Consider the following 16045-nt stretch of genomic DNA (forward strand, 5'->3'; position numbering starts at 1 on the left):
TCGCTCTCAACTCCTTGGTGAGTCCATAGAAGACTTCTGGCGGGACCTAACCCCACTCGCCCGGGACTGTGACGGTCAGGCCGTTACGGCCACGGAACATTCAAACCTCCTTATGCGGGACGCTTTTCTTATGGGGATCGGGTCGGACCTCATATGGCAGAGACTGTTAGAAGGGTCCCTTGATCTCGCAGAGACAAAGAAGCTGGCGCTCTCTCTGACGGTCGCCTGCGCAACATTCAGGCCGACACCCCCAGCCGCGCGGCCCACCCCTCCTACGCATCATGGACCCCACAGACGGCCGCACCAACGGGGGCCTTACCCAGCCAATACGCCTGCGCCACGCACCAGCCAGCGAACCCCGGGGGTCCCCGATGTTACTTTTGCGGCCAGCAGAAACACCCCCGCCAACGCTGCCGGGCCCGTGCTGCCCTTTGTAAGGCTTGTGGGAAGAAGGGGCACTTTGCTACGGCGTGCCAGGCCCGTGCAGTCGCTGCTATCACCCCCACCCCCCTCGTTTACGGACAATGGGCGCCGCCATCTTCACCTCCCCGGACCACGCGTGGCCAGTGGGCGCCGCCATCTTCTCCCCCTCAGACCAAGCACAGCCAGTGGACGCCGCCATCTTCCCCTCCGCGCAGCACGTGCTGCCCATGGGCGCCGCCATCTTGTTCAACCCCTGCCACGTGCGGCCCATGGGCGCTGCCATTTTGTTCTCCTCAAGATCTTCAGGCGCCGCCATCTTGCCTCCCCCACGGCACATGGGCACCACCAGTGTTCCAGGACCTGTGCCCCCCGGGCTCCCCATCATCCAACACCAGCGACGACCGACCACGGCTCACCTCAGTGACCATTGACCTGTCTCGTCCGCACAACCTGGCCACCGCATCGACCAGCGTGAAAATCAACGGACACTTGGCCTCTTGCCTGCTGGATTCCGGGAGCACCGGAAGCTTCATCCACCCAGATACGGTAAGGCGCTGCTCCCTCGCGGTCCACCCCGCCAACCATAGAATCTTCCTGGCCTCCGGATCCCATTCCGTGGCGATCCGGGGTAACTGTACGGTCACACTCACGGTCCAGGGCATAGAATTCAGCGGCTTCCGCCTCTACGTCCTTCCTAACCTCTGCACTGCCTTGCTACTCGGCCTGGACTTCCACTGCAACCTCCAGAGCCTAACCCTGAAATTCGGCTGGCCCCTACTGCCACTTATTTTGTGCAACCTTGCGACGCTAAAGGTCGATCCGCCTTCCCTCTTCGCCAATCTAACCCCGGATTGCAAACCCGTCGCCACCAGGAGCAGACGGTACAGCGCCCAGGACAGGACCTTCATCAGGTCCGAGGTCCAGCGGCTGCTTCGGGAAGGCATCATCGAAGCCAGCAACAGCCCCTGGAGAGCCCAAGTGGTCGAAGTTAAAACTGGGGAGAAACACAGAATGGTCGTGGACTACAGCCAGACCATCAATCGGTACACGCAGCTCGACGCGTACCCCCTCCCTCGCATATCTGATATGGTCAATCAGATTGCACAGTACCGGGTCTTCTCAACGGACTACCTCAAATCCGCCTACCACCAGCTCCCCATTCGTAAATCGGACCGTCCCTACACTGCCTTCGAGGCGGACGGTCGCCTCTATCACTTCCTCAGGGTTCCCTTCGGTGTCACTAACGGGGTCTCGGTCTTCCAAAGGGAGATGGACCGAATGATCGACCGTTACGGTTTGCGGGCCACCTTCCCGTACCTAGACAACGTCACCATCTGCGGCCATGACCAGCAAGGCCACGATGCCAACCGTGCCAAATTTCTCCACACCACCACTCTCCTAAACCTCACCTACAACAAGGAGAAGTGCGTGTTTAGCACGAACCGCTTAGCCATCCTCGGCTATGTGGTCCAGAACGGAGTTCTGGGGCCCGATCCCAACCACATCCCCCCCCCTCATGGAGCTCCCACTGCCCCAAGGCCCTCAAATACTGCCTGGGGTTCTTTTCATACTATGCACAGTGGGTCTCAAACTATGCGGACAAGGCCCACCCACTCATACAGTCCACCCATTTTCCCCTGACGGCCGAGGCACAACAGGCCTTCGCCCGTATCAAAGCCGATATCGCCAAGGCCGGGATGCACGCAGTAGACGAGACACGGCCCCTTCAAGTAGAGAGCAACGCATCAGATGTCGCCCTAGCCACCACCCTCAATCAGGCAGGCAGACCCATGGCATTCTTTTCCCGCACCCTTCATGCCTCAGAAATTCAGCACTCATCTGTCGACAAAGAGGCCCAAGCGATCGTTGAAGCTGTGCGACATTGGAGGCATTACCTGGCCGGCAGGAGATTCACTCTCCTCACTGACCTACGGTCCGTAGCCTTCATGTTCAATAACACACAGCGGGGCAAGATCAAGAATTATAAGATCTTGAGGTGGAGGATCGAGCTCTCCACCTACAATTACGAGCCCCCAGACGCCCTATCCCGAGGTACATGTGCCAGCGCACAAGTAGACCGACTCCGGGTCCTGCACGACAGCCTTTGCCATCAGGGAGTCACACGGTTGTACCATTTTATAAAGGCCCGCAATCTGCCCTACTCTGTCGAGGAAGTACAGACAATCACCAAGGACTGCCAGGTCTGTGCGGAGTGCAAGCCGCACTTCTACCGGTCGGACCGTGCGTGCCTGGTGAAGGCCTCCCGCCCCTTTGAGCACCTCAGCGTGGATTACAAAGGGCCCCTCCCCTCCACCGACCGTAACACGTATATTCTCAGTGTGGTCGCTGAGTGCTCCAGATTCCCCTTCGCCATCCCATGGCGCCATCGACATGACGTCTGCCAACCGTGATCAAAGCCCTAAACACAGGGCGGAATTCTCCGCTCCCGATAAAAATCGGGATGGTCGTCGTGAAATTGGCCGAGGTTCATGATGGCCTCGGGGCCCGCTCCCCGCAGCTAATTCACCCCCACCCGGGGGGGCTAGGAGCGGGGCCCCCGTCTTTCCCGGCCGCGACCTCGTCACACCGGAAATGACGCACAAAACAGCGCATTTGTGAAGTAATCCGTGCATGCGCGGGTTGCCGGTTCCAACCCGCGGATGACATCATCACGCAGACGGCACGAACCCACGCATGCGCCGTGCCGTCTTTCTCCTCAGCCGCTCGGCAAGACCTGGCGGCTTGATCTTGCCGGGCGGCGGAGGGAAAAGAGTGCGTTCGTTTTGGACGCTGGCACGACGATCGGTGGGCACCGATCACAGGCCTGTCCCCTCCCGAGCACATTCCTGGTGCTCCCGTGCCAATCGGGCCCCTAGATGCCCCAAACAGGCATCTGGCGCCCGTTTCACGAATGCAGTGACCAGGTGTGGTTGCTGCCGTGTTGAAACGGGCGTGAAGGGCCGGCCGCTCGGCCCATCGGGCTCGGAGCGGCGAACGCCGATTTTTCCGGGGGGAGGGAGAATCGCGGGGGCGCCAGGGGGGCATAAAAAATGTCGGGAGGCCCTCCCACGATTCGCCCACGCCATGTGGGGAGTGGAGAATTCCGGCCACAATCTTCGCTCTGTTCGGTTTCCCCGCCTACATCCACAGTGACAGGGGATCCTCATTCATGAGCGATGAGCTGCGTCAGTTCCTGCTCAGCAGGGGTATCGCCTCCAGCAGGACGACAAGCTATAACCCCCGGGGAAACGGACAGGTAGAGAGGGAGAACGGGACGGTATGGAGGGCCGTCCAACTGGCCCTACGGACCAGGAACCTCCTGGCCTCCCACTGGCAGGAGGTCCTCCCTGATGCACTACACTCCATTCGGTCACTACTGTGCACCACCATTAACAACACACCCCATGAACGTCTTTTTGCCTTCCCCAGGAAGTCCACATCCGGGGTATCGCTCCTGACTTGGCTCGCAGCTCCAGGATCCGACCTGCTCCGTAGGCACGTCCGACTCCACAAGGCCGACTCATTGGTGGAGAGGGTGCAATTGCTCCATGCCAACCCCCAGTATGCCTACATGGCGTACCCCGACGGCTGCCAGGATACTGTCTCCCTCAAGGACCTGGCACCAGCAGGTTCCACACACACACCGCCCCCCCCCCCGGCCCGGCGCCAACCTACCCTCCCCCGGCACACCCAGTAGCAACCCCCCCAGGACCATCCGTCCTCCCCCTGCCCATGTCCGAGGATGAAGAGGATTTCGGCACGCTCCCGGAGTCCCCGAAGATCAGACTAGCATCGGCATCACCGCCACCACTATGTCACTCCCAGCGCCACATCAAGGCCCCAGACCGGTTAAACCTCTAACTGGTCCACTGGACTTCAAAATACTTTTTTTTTTCTCCAATATTGTAAATGTATAACTCATTTGTTGTATATAGTTTTCCACCACCCCCCCCGGACTCAATTTTAACAGGGGGTGAATGTGGTAAACCACTGTTGCACCTATGGTGATGTATGGTAGGACCTGTACTCCAGGTACGTCGGTAGTCCTTGCCTGCTGGCTCCGCCCAGTAGGCGGAGTATAAATGTGTGTGTCCTCCATGCTGCAGCCATTTCGCCAGCTGCTGTGGGAGGCCACACATCTTAGAGCAATAAAGCCTCAGTTGTATCCAACTCTTGTCTTTGTGCAATTGATCGTGCATCATCATGTTGGGATTTGAACTCACGCAGTCTGGATTATTACGCCCAGCTCCTGGATCACCAGTCCATCCACTTTGAATAAATTCTCACAAGCAGCAATGAATATTGTGTTTTGTTTTCGAGAGGGGTTAATGGCTGAGGGAGGAATGTTGGTCAGGACGCTGCGAGAAAACAGCTCCTCTTCTTTCAACCTGTGGTTCCAGATGTTAAAGACCCACTAAGTAGACCATGATAGACCGGATAAATATATTTCTGATTTTTAAAAAAAGGGTGAAAGGTGTATGGAGAACAGGCAGGGAGATGGATGTGAGACCAGGGATAGATCAGTCATGATCTGATTGAATGGCGGAGCAGGCTCAATGGGCTGAATTGCCTACTTGTCCTCCTAATACCTATGTTCCTATGTCACGGCTTTGTGCTCAGTACGTCTCAAAGGGTGTCAGCCGCAATCATGTGCCAGAGTCCTAAAGTGTGCGTGTACTGTCAGTGTTGGTTTGGCCACTAACTGAATCCAGTGACCACATTGACCACCCCCCTGCCAAATCTATGTCCCTTTGGATGGAGGAACTCTGCCAGACTCCTCCTCACATTCTGAATGATCTAATTTTAAATACACAAAGCTCTGGTCGTTTGTTCAATTTGTAATCTCGAACTCTCCTCTTGTCTAAAGCAAACCAAGCCAGCTTTTGTTAACTTGTCCTCACAGAGAAGCCGAGGATAATGAGTCTTCGAACTCATCCCTCGAATAAATAGTAACATCCGCTTAGATTTTAACATCACCCACCGTGGTGGCTGCTCTTAATCTTCTTAATCCGACGTTCTTGCCTTCTTACCTCACTCCTCAAACAAGTATCTAAAATATATCTTGTCCCCATTCCGTGAATTAGTTTTTCCAAGTCACAGCTGTGCCTGAAGGCAGATTCGTATCAGGAATTTAAGTTTTTTTTTGGGGGGGGGGGGGCAAGAGACCCATCCAGGACCTTTCATCCCAATGGACAGAGAATGGTGTGAGGGCCAGTGACCTTCGCACGGGAGTACCTGATACTCTGGCCTTGATTGCTAAAAGGACAGTGTGATCCCCCCAGTAAACTGGGTGAAATGTGGATCAGAACAAAGATGTAGACTGATGTGAACTTGCTCTCCTTTCTCCTCTGCAGATGTTATGTGCCAAGGTGATGTATCACCTTATGCCAAATCTAACCTTGGGATACATGGATCCTCGTTGGCTTTCCAGGTCATTGAGAGAGGTGCGTTTATGGTATTTAACTTCTCTTCTCACATTTGAAATAAAGAATTAAATTGTTTCTCTGTGAAGGCATCAACTCTTCACCATCATATCCTGAGTTAGCAGGAAACGCTCTGACTTCCTGCCCCACTTCATCAATGATATTGGGTCTATTAAGCAGAGATGCAAAACCAGCACCTTGCCGTACATTGTGCTTTTAAACTTAGTCAAACTTGCCACGTTACGTCCAAAATGAGTACAAGAGCAGCTGGCCATCAGCCCATCGAGCCAACACCACCATTTTGTTGGCAGTCACAACTCTTAGCCTTTTCAATCTCAACTTCCTGCCTTATCTCCACTTCCAATTTCAATTTTTTTTCTCAATCGCTGGGCCAGTCATGCTGGATCGGGGGGTCGATAACGACTCCGTAACGAGGCAGCGGTGTGGGGGGGGGGGGGGGGGGGGGGGGGCGGTTTGCTCGCAGGGGGGTGGTTGCTGAAGAAATTGTATGAGTGGCGTTGGGAGGGGAGGGAGGTAATGGTGACTTACACCCCCACCCCACCCTCACTGTTTCCCCTCTGTTATAACCTGCCTGAATCCTATTGACTGGGGACTATTGGTTATCCCATAACTCTTGGGGAGCTGCCCCTGTATAAATAGAGCTGGCCAGTGTGGTACCGGCTAGTGAAGGAAGTAGTGGTGAAATATTGCTGCTGTGTACATATCGTAAATAAAGTTACTTTCTGTGTGACTCTACAAACTTGTGCTGGATTCTTTGTGGCCCTCTCTCTGTATACCCTCTCCATCTCTCTCTCTGTCCCTTCTTTCTCTGCCTCCTCTCTCTGTACACCCTCTCTCTTTACCCCTCTCTCTCTCTGTCCCTTCTTTCTCTGCCTCCTCTCTCTCTACACCCTCTCTCTTTACCCCTCTCTCTCTCTGTCCCTACTTTCTCTGCCTCCTCTCTCTGTACACCCTCTCTCTTTACCCCTCTCTCTCTGTCCCTTCTTTCTCTGCCTCCTCTCTCTCTACACCCTCTCTCTTTACCCCTCTCTCTCTGTCCCTACTTTCTCTGCCTCCTCTCTCTGTACACCCTCTCTTTACCCCTCTCTCTCTGTCCCTTCTTTCTCTCCCTCCTCTCTCTGTACACCCTCTCTCTTTACCCCTCTCTCTCTGTCCCTTCTTTCTCTGCCTCCTCTCTCTGTACACCCTCTCTCTTTACCCCTCTCTCTCTGTCCCTTCTTTCTCTCCCTCCTCTCTGTACACCCTCTCTCTTTACCCTCTCTCTCTCTGTCCCTACTTTATCTGCCTCCTCTCTCTCTACACCCTCTCTCTTTACCCCCCTCTCTCTGTCTCTACTTTCTCTGCCTCCTCTCTCTCTACACCCTCTCTCTTTACCCCTCTCTCTCTCGCTCTGCCCCTACTTTCTCTGCCTCCTCTCTCTGTACACCCTCTCTCTTTACCCCTCTCTCTCTCTCTCTGTCCCTACTTTCTCTGCCTCCTCTCTCTCTACACCCTCTCTCTTTACCCCTCTCTCTCTGTCCCTACTTTCTCTGCCTCCTGGCTCTGTACACCCTCTCTCTTTACCCCTCTCTCTCTGTCCCTTCTTTCTCTCTCTCCTCTCTCTGTACACCCTCTCTCTTTACCCTCTCTCTCTCTGTCCCTACTTTATCTGCCTCCTCTCTCTCTACACCCTCTCTCTTTACCCCCCTCTCTCTGTCCCTACTTTCTCTGCCTCCTCTCTCGCTACACCCTCTCTCTTTACCCCTCTCTCTCGCTCTGCCCCTACTTTCTCTGCCTCCTCTCTCTGTACACCCTCTCTCTTTACCCCTCTCTCTCTCTCTCTGTCCCTACTTTCTCTGCCTCCTCTCTCTCTACACCCTCTCTCTTTACCCCTCTCTCTCTGTCCCTACTTTCTCTGCCTCCTCTCTCTCTACACCCTCTCTCTTTACCCCTCTCTCTCGCTCTGCCCCTACTTTCTCTGCCTCCTCTCTCTGTACACCCTCTCTCTTTACCCCTCTCTCTCTCTCTCTGTCCCTACTTTCTCTGCCTCCTCTCTCTCTACACCCTCTCTCTTTACCCCTCTCTCTCTGTCCCTACTTTCTCTGCCTCCTCTCTCTCTACACCCTCTCTCTTTACCCCTCTCTCTCTCTCTCTCTGTCCCTACTTTCTCTGCCTCCTCTCTCTCTACACCCTCTCTCTTTACCCCCCTCTCTCTGTCTCTACTTTCTCTGCCTCCTCTCTCTCTACACCCTCTCTCTTTACCCCTCTCTCTCTGTCCCTACTTTCTCTGCCTCCTCTCTCTCTACACCCTCTCTCTTTACCCCTCTCTCTCTCTGCCCTTGTTTTACTGCATCCTTTCTCTATCTGCCCCTTTATCTCTGCTCCCCTCTCTCTGTGCCCCCTCTCTCTCTGCCCCATTATTCTCCACCCCCTCTTTGCCCATGCCTTCTCCTCTGCCCTCCCTCCTCTACCCTCCAACTCAGCCTGCCACGCTCCCGTCTGCCCCTCTCTCCTCCTTCTCTGCCACGCTCCCTGCCTCACTTCACTGCTCCCTCACTCTGCCCGGTCTCAAAATAGCAGGGAACATGACCAGGACTCGCTTTAAGGTCTTGTACCTAAACGCATGGAACATTTGAAATAAAATGGATGAATTAGTTGCGCCGATAGATGTAAAGGGATATGATACAGTTGGGATTATGGGTGGCTCCAAGGTTTTAGGAAGGACAGGCAGAAAGGAAAAGGTGGTGGAGTTACATTGTTGATTAAAGAAGATATTGATACAATATTGAGGAAAGATATTAGTGCAAATGATGTGGAATCTGTCTGGGTGGAGTTAAGAAACATCAAGGGGCAAAACACATTCGTAGGGGTGGTAATGTTGGGAATAGCATTAGACAAGAAATTAGAGATGCAAAGGAACAAATGTGACTTTAAACTGCATTTGGATTGGGTGAGTCAGATTCGTCACAGTACAATAGAGGAGGAATTTCTGGAGTGTATACAGGATGGTTTTCTGGACCATGCTGAGGAACCCACAAGGGAACAGACCGTCTTGGACTGGGTGTTGTGCAATGAGAGAGAATTAGTTGGCAATCGAGTTGTGAGAGAACCCTTGGGGATGAGTGACCATAATATGGCAGAATTCTTTATCAAGGTGAATTGTGAGGTAGTTGATTCTGAGACCAGGGTCCTGAACCTCAATAAAGGGAACTATGATGGTATGAGGTGTGAGCTGGCTGTGATGATAATAATAATAATAATTGCTTATTGTCACAAGTAGGCTTCAATGAAGTTATTGTGAAAAGCCCCTTGTCGTCACATTCCAGCGCCTGTTCGGGGAGGCCGGTGCGGGAATTGAACCCACGCTGCTGGCCTTGTTCTGCATTGCAAGCCAGCTATTAGCCAACTGTGCTAAACCATGGAGTGGGAAACATTACTGAAAGGCAGGACAGCGGACAGGCAATGGCAGGCATTCAAGAAATGAATGGGTGAACTCCAAAAATTGTTCCTGTTTATTCCTATTTGATGTAATAGTAGAAAGGGAACTGTGACTAAACCAAGGGAAATTAGAGAAAGTATTAGATTCAAAGAAGAGGCAGACAAATTAGTGAGAAAAGCAATAGACATGATGAGTGGGAACAGTTTAAAATTCAGCAAAGGCAGACCACGGGATTGATTAAGAAGGGGAAAATACAATTTGAAAATAAACTCGCGGGGAACATAAAAACTGACTGTAAAAGTTTCTATAGGTATGTAAAGAGAAAAGGATTAATAAAAACTAATGTAGGCCCCTTACACTCAGAAACGGGGGAATTCATAACAGAGAACAAAGATATGGCTGAGCAACTAAATTCCTATTTTGATTTTGTCTTCACAGAGGAAGACATGAATAATGTACTGGAAGTTCTGAGAAGCACAAGTTTTAGTGAGAGGCTGATGGAAATTAGTATGAGTAAAGAATGGTTTTTGGAAATTTATGAGATTGAAGGCGGACAAAACTCCAGGGCTGGATAATTTTCATCCCAGAATAATTAAGGAAATGACCCTAGAAATAGTAAATCCATTGGTGATCATTTTCCAAAATTCTTTGGATTCTGGAATGGTTCCTACAGATTGGAGGGAAGCGAATGTAACCCCACTATTCAAAAAGGGAGGTGGAGAGAAAACAGGGAGCTATAGACCAGTGAGCCTCACGTCGGTAGTAGGGAAATTGCTGGAATCCATTATCAAGGATTTCATAGCACAGCATTTGGAAAGCAGTGGTATAATCAGACAAAGTCAGCATGGATTTACAAAAGGAAAATCATGCTTGACAAATTGACAAGAATTCTTTGAAGCTGCAACTGGTAGAGTTGACCAGGGAGAACCGGTGGATGTGGTTTATTTAGACTTTCTGAAGGCTTTCGACAAGGTCTCAACATGGCAGATTAATATGTAAAGTTAAAGCGCGTGGGATTACGGGTGGTGTCTTGAGATGGATAGAAAGCTGGTTCGCAGATAGGAAGCAAAAAATTGGAATAAGAGATGCTTCAGCGGGATTTGGACAGGCTGACTGAGTGGGCACATGCATGGCAAATGCAGTATAATGTGGATAAATGTAAGGTTACCGCTTCGGTAGCAAAAATAGGAAGGCAGATTATTATTTGAATGGGTGTAAATTGAGAGAGGTGGATACTCAGCGAGACCTTGGTGATCTCGTGCATCAGTTGCTGAAAGTAAGCGCGTAAGTACAGCCGGCATTAAAGAAGCAAATGGTATGTTGGCCTTTATAGCGAGAGGATTTGCGTATAGGAATAGGGATGTTTTACTGCAATTCTATAGGGTGTTGGTGAGGCCACACCTGGAGTATTGGGTACAGTTTTGGTGCCCTTATCTGAGGAAGGATGTTCTTGCTATGGAGGGAGTGCAGCGAAGGTTTACCAGGCTTATTCCTGGGATGGTGGGACTGTCATATGAGGAGAGACTATGTCGGTTAGGATTATATTCATTGGAGTTTAGAAGAGTGAGAGGGCATCCAATAAAAACTTATAAAACTCTAGCAGGATTAGACAGGGTAGATTCAGAAAGAATGTTCCCGATGGTGGGGAGTCCAGAACCAGGGGTCATAGTTTGAGGATAAGGGTCCTTTTAGGACTTAGGTGAGGAGAAATTTCTTCACCCAGAGAGTGGTGAATCTGTGGAATTCGCTCCCACAGAAAGTAGTTGAGGCCAAAATGTTGTGTAATTTCAAGAAGGAATTTGATGTAGCTCTTGGGCTAAAGGAATCAAGGGATATGGGGAGAAGGTAGGATCAGGGTATTGAACTTGATAATCAGCCATGATCATGATGAACGGTGGAGCTGGCTCGAAGGGCCGAATGGCGTCCTCCTGCTTCTACTATGTTTCTATGAACCCTCCTTTTATGTTGTTTTTGTCCTTCCCTTGGGTGTGGGTGTTGCTGGCTAGGCCAGCATTTATCGTCCATCCCTAATTGCCTTTGAGAAGGTGATAGTCAGTCACCTTTTTTAACCGTTGCAGTCTATGTGGTGCAGGTACTCCACGGTGTAAGGGGGATCCTGGACTTTAACCCAATGACAGTGAAGGAACGGTATTGTGGTGTTCTTTGTGATTCTTGTTCTCAGGATGGATGTTGGAGTGTTCACAAAGTCCACAGGAGCTAAGTTATTAACAAAGTTAACATTTATTTACACTACTTAATTAAACTCGACCACTTATTCCTATTGTAAACAATAATCTAATGATATACAATCTACTCAACTAACACGAGTCTCTACACTCTATCTATAACCGTACTATCCTCTCTATCACTGCTCCCTCTAACACTCCTCCAGCTCTCTCCCAGAAGTCTGTGAGTCAGCGCTTTATATAGTTCTGCATCTAGCTCCATCTAGTGGCTCATTATAATATGGCATTAACCCTTTATATTCTGAGCATTTACCATAATGTCACAGGTATTCTAGTTCCAAGTCTATCTATCTGCAACTCTGAATCGCTATTCGTTGCTCCTACTCTCTGTATTTTCCTGTCAATTCACTTAATTCTTTTAAACGAATCAAATGATTGACATTTGGACCCCGAAGAAATGTAACCCAAATTCGCCCAGACAGGGGCAACCTTCAGACGTCTCCATCCGACAATTGCTCAGAACAATGTGACCAAGATAAGGAACTCGCTCGCATGAAGGCTGGCAGCCTGTTTATTGCCCAGTGTCTTGCGCTTCCCGTCACAATCAAACCAGCCATTCTCTGACCGAAACGGTGTACGCTCTCACGGGGTCAACCTGGCTTTGCAGATATCACACTCACCTCCGAGACAACAAGGTCACGGGTTCAAGCCCAGTTCATCACAACATCTCGGCTGACGCACATTTGCTGAACAGCTCGGGATGATTTTATTGGTGAAAAGTCCTGTCTAAATATTACTGTTGTTGTTAACTTTGAGTTTGATAATTGGATTGTTAGGAGTTGTAAACTCAAATAAGCAGCAATGGCAAAAACTGAACAAAGAAATACTATTAAAATACTCATTGAACAACATGTCCCGAATGCTGCTAATTAATCTAATAATTAATATAACTCATTTATTTTATGTGTTGTTATGATTCTCAGTGACTGCCACATTTAACAAAAGGAAATTTCTGCTCTGTGTTGTGAGGTGTGATGTTTCCTCGAGGTTTATAAGTTATAGGGATAGATATGCAGATGAGGGTTGGAAGGAGGCGAGATTAACAACTACAGTACATGATTATACACCGTCTCCTAGGAGATGTCCTTCATGATGGAACCCGTCCAAAGGTCAAGTAGTGAAAGGTTATTACTGAAAATGTTGATCACGTGATGACTGCTGGTGTTATTGAGCAAATGTGGACCCAATACGCTTTCTCCAATTTACCATTCTTCACTGTAAACAAGACAAACATTAACCCATTGAGTCCATGCTTCACCCGATGTTTAGGTCTATGTATTTACATTGTGTATGTTCTGTTTGCCCTATGTTTTTCCTATTCATGTACGGAATGATCTGTCTGGACTGTTTTCAGAATAATACTTTTCACTGTACCTCGGCGCACATGACAGTAAACAAATCCAAATCCAGGAGTAGGCCATCTTGCCCCTTGAGCCTGCTCCACCATTCAATGAAATCATGGCTGATCTTTGTGGACTCAGCTCCACTTACCCACCCGCTCACCGTAACCTTTCCTTCCTTTATTGTTCAAAAATCTACCTACCTTAAAAACATTTAACGAGGTAGCCTCAACTGCTTCACTGGGCAGGAATTCCACAGATTCACAACCCTTTGGGTGAAGGAGTTCCTCCTCAACTCAGTCCTAAATCTACTTCCCCCTTATTTTGAGGCGATGCCCCCTGATTCTAGTTTCACCCACCAGTGGAAACAATCTCCCCGCTTCTATCCTATCTATTCCCTTCATAATTTTGTGTATTTCTATAAGGTCCCCCTCCATTCTTCTAAATTCCATTGAGTATAGTCCCAGTCTACTCAGTCTGTCCTCATAAACGAATCCTCTCAACTCCAGAGTCAACCAAGTGAATCTCCTCTGCACCCCCTCCAGTGCCAGTACACCCTTTCTCAAGTAAGGAGACCAAAACTGTACACAGTACTCCAGGTCTCACCAGCACCCTATACAGCTGCAACATAACCTCCCTGGTTTTAAATTCCATCCCTCCATCAATAAAGGACAACATTCCATTGGCCTTCTTAATTACTTACTGTGATTCATGCACAAGGACACCCAGGTCCCTCTGCACAGTAGCATACTGCAATTTTTTACCATTTAAATAATAGCCCATTTTGATGTTATTCCTACCAAAAGTTTACCAACATTGAACTCCATTTGCCAGACCTTACCCCTCACTTAAACTATCTCTATCCCTCCCCCTCTATTTCAGTGTCCTCTGCACACTTGGCTCTACCACTCATCTTAGTGTCATCTGTGAACTTTGACACATTACACTTGGTCCCCATCTCCAGATCATCTATGTGAATTGTGAACAATTGTGGGCCCAACACTGATCCCTGAGGGACACCACCAGCCACTGATCGCCAACCAGAAAAACACCCATTTATCCCCGCTCTTTGCTTTCTGTCAGTTAACCAATCCTCTATCCATGCTAACACATTACCCATGATGCCATGCGCCTTTATCTTATGCAGCAGCCTTTTGTGCTGCAGCTTGTCAAATGCCTTCTGGAAATCCAGATACACCGCATCCACCGGTTCCCCGTTATCCACTGCGCTCGTAATATCCTCAAAGAATTCCACTAAATTGGGGTAGGACCCACACAGACATGGGGAGACTGTGCAAACTCCACATGGACAGTGACCCGGGGTCAGGATTGATCCCGAGTCCACGGTGGTGTGAAGCAGCAGTGCTAACCATTGTGCCACCGTGCTGCCCTTAGGAAGCAGTGAAAGACACAAGTCCAGAGCTGTCCAAAATGTCCTTCCTGCCATTGGAGTATTCCTGAAGATTTTTTATTTAATGGTAATTGAGGCTGTTATGAGATGGGCTGGTTTAGCACAGTGGGCTAAACAGCTGGCTTGTACTGCAGAACAAAGCCAGCAGCGCAGGTTCAATTCCCATACTGGCCTCCCCAAACAGGTGCCGGAATGTGGCGACTAGGGGCTTTTCACAGTAACTTCATTGAAGCCTACTTGTGACAATAAGCGATTATCATTATTATTACTATTAAATTCCACAACCAAGTGTTGTCCAGTGAATGTGGGTAAAAAGAGAGCCGGGATTTTCCACTGGGTGACTATGGGCAGGATTCTCTTAGCCCGGGGCCGGGTCGGAGAATCGCCGCGAATCGCGCCATGCCGCCCCGGTGCCGGCACGCGATTCTCCGCAGCGCTGAGAATCGGCGGCATTGGCATCAGCATGGTTGGTGTTGCACCGGTCGCGGCCCCACACCCCCCGCCGAATCCTAGCCCGGGATGGGCCGAGCGGCCATCATAAAAACGCCGAGTCCCGCCGGCGCCATCCACACCTGCTCTCAGCCGGCGGGAACTCGCCGTGAAGGGTCTGAGGGGCGGCCTGTGGGTGGGAGGGGGGGGGTCCGACCCTGGGGGGTGCTCTGATGTGGCCTGGCCTGCGATCGGGGCCCACCGATCGGCGGGCCAGCCTCTCTGGCTGGGGGGCCTCCTTCCTTCCGCGCCGGCCCCTGTAGTCCTGCACCATGTTGCGTCGGGGCCGGCGCGTTGAAGGAAACCATTGCGCATGCACGCATTGCCGCCGGTGCCACTGCACATTGCGCAGGCCCCGCGGTGCCCAATTAACGCCGGGATCAGCAGCTGGAGCAGTGTGAACCGCTCCAGTGCCGTGCTGGCCCCCTGTAGGGGCCAGAATTGCTGATCCTGAGGCCGTGTTGATGCCGTTGAGAAACGCGACGGTGTTTCCGACGGCGTCAACACTTAGCCTCAGGATCAGAGAATCCCGCCTTGCGTTCTCCTGCTGGAGCTGAATTCCACCTGATTTGCGCTCACGATGGGAGCACAGACTAGGACCCGATTCCCAATCCTTAGCCATGCAAATTCTGCATGGCGATGATTGCAGATTTCGGGCCCCATTTTGAGCGGGTGGCCTGATAGCGAGGTCCAGAACTGGCCCGCCCCAACCCCCCGCAACCCAGTCAGCATCCCCCGCCCAGGATTTTCTGCATTACTCCCATCCCCTCCAGTATGCGGGTGACCCAACCCCTCCCATTGCTCCTGCCCCCACCATCAGAGACCTGCTAATTAAAGAGGCGCCCACCAGAGATCCCCCAGAAGAGAGACGCCTGTCTGGAAGTTAGAGAGCAGTCCAGACAGAGGCAGTGAAAAATCTCACTGCTTTAACGCTCACCTGGTCAATACACCTGTTGGCTCAGGCTGAGGAAGCAATTCCTGGAAAAAGAAAACCAGTCAACTGGGTTTGAACCTCCTCAGATCTTCGATCAGGGCGGTACTCTGCCTCTCCCCTTGGCACCTGGACACCTTGCACTGCCACCCTGGCACCTGTGCACTGCCACCCTAGCAAGTGCCTGGGTATCACTCACAGGTCGCAGGGGCACTGCCATGGTGCCAGTTTGAGGGGGGTGAGGGGGTTCCCGTGGCCCTCCCCAACATTGGGTAGGGGCGGGGCGGGGGTTGTCAAACTCAAGGGGGGGGGCCTGAAAGGGGTGGAGATGGGAAGACGAGAG

General features: G+C 51.0%; 1 protein-coding gene across 2 annotated transcripts in view; it reads left to right on the forward strand.

Moving 5' to 3' along the window:
• LOC119973950 (monoglyceride lipase-like) overlaps positions 1 to 16045 on the forward strand; it is a 52626-nt gene that overhangs the window by 30984 nt on the left and 5597 nt on the right. For both annotated transcript variants that reach the window (XM_038812635.1, XM_038812636.1), the window contains one exon: positions 5778 to 5867. In XM_038812635.1, coding sequence (XP_038668563.1) covers positions 5778 to 5867 — 90 coding nt within the window. The remainder of the gene's footprint in view (positions 1 to 5777; positions 5868 to 16045) is intronic.

The sequence above is a fragment of the Scyliorhinus canicula genome, chromosome 11, assembly GCF_902713615.1.
Source record: "Scyliorhinus canicula chromosome 11, sScyCan1.1, whole genome shotgun sequence".
Lineage (NCBI taxonomy): Eukaryota > Metazoa > Chordata > Chondrichthyes > Carcharhiniformes > Scyliorhinidae > Scyliorhinus > Scyliorhinus canicula.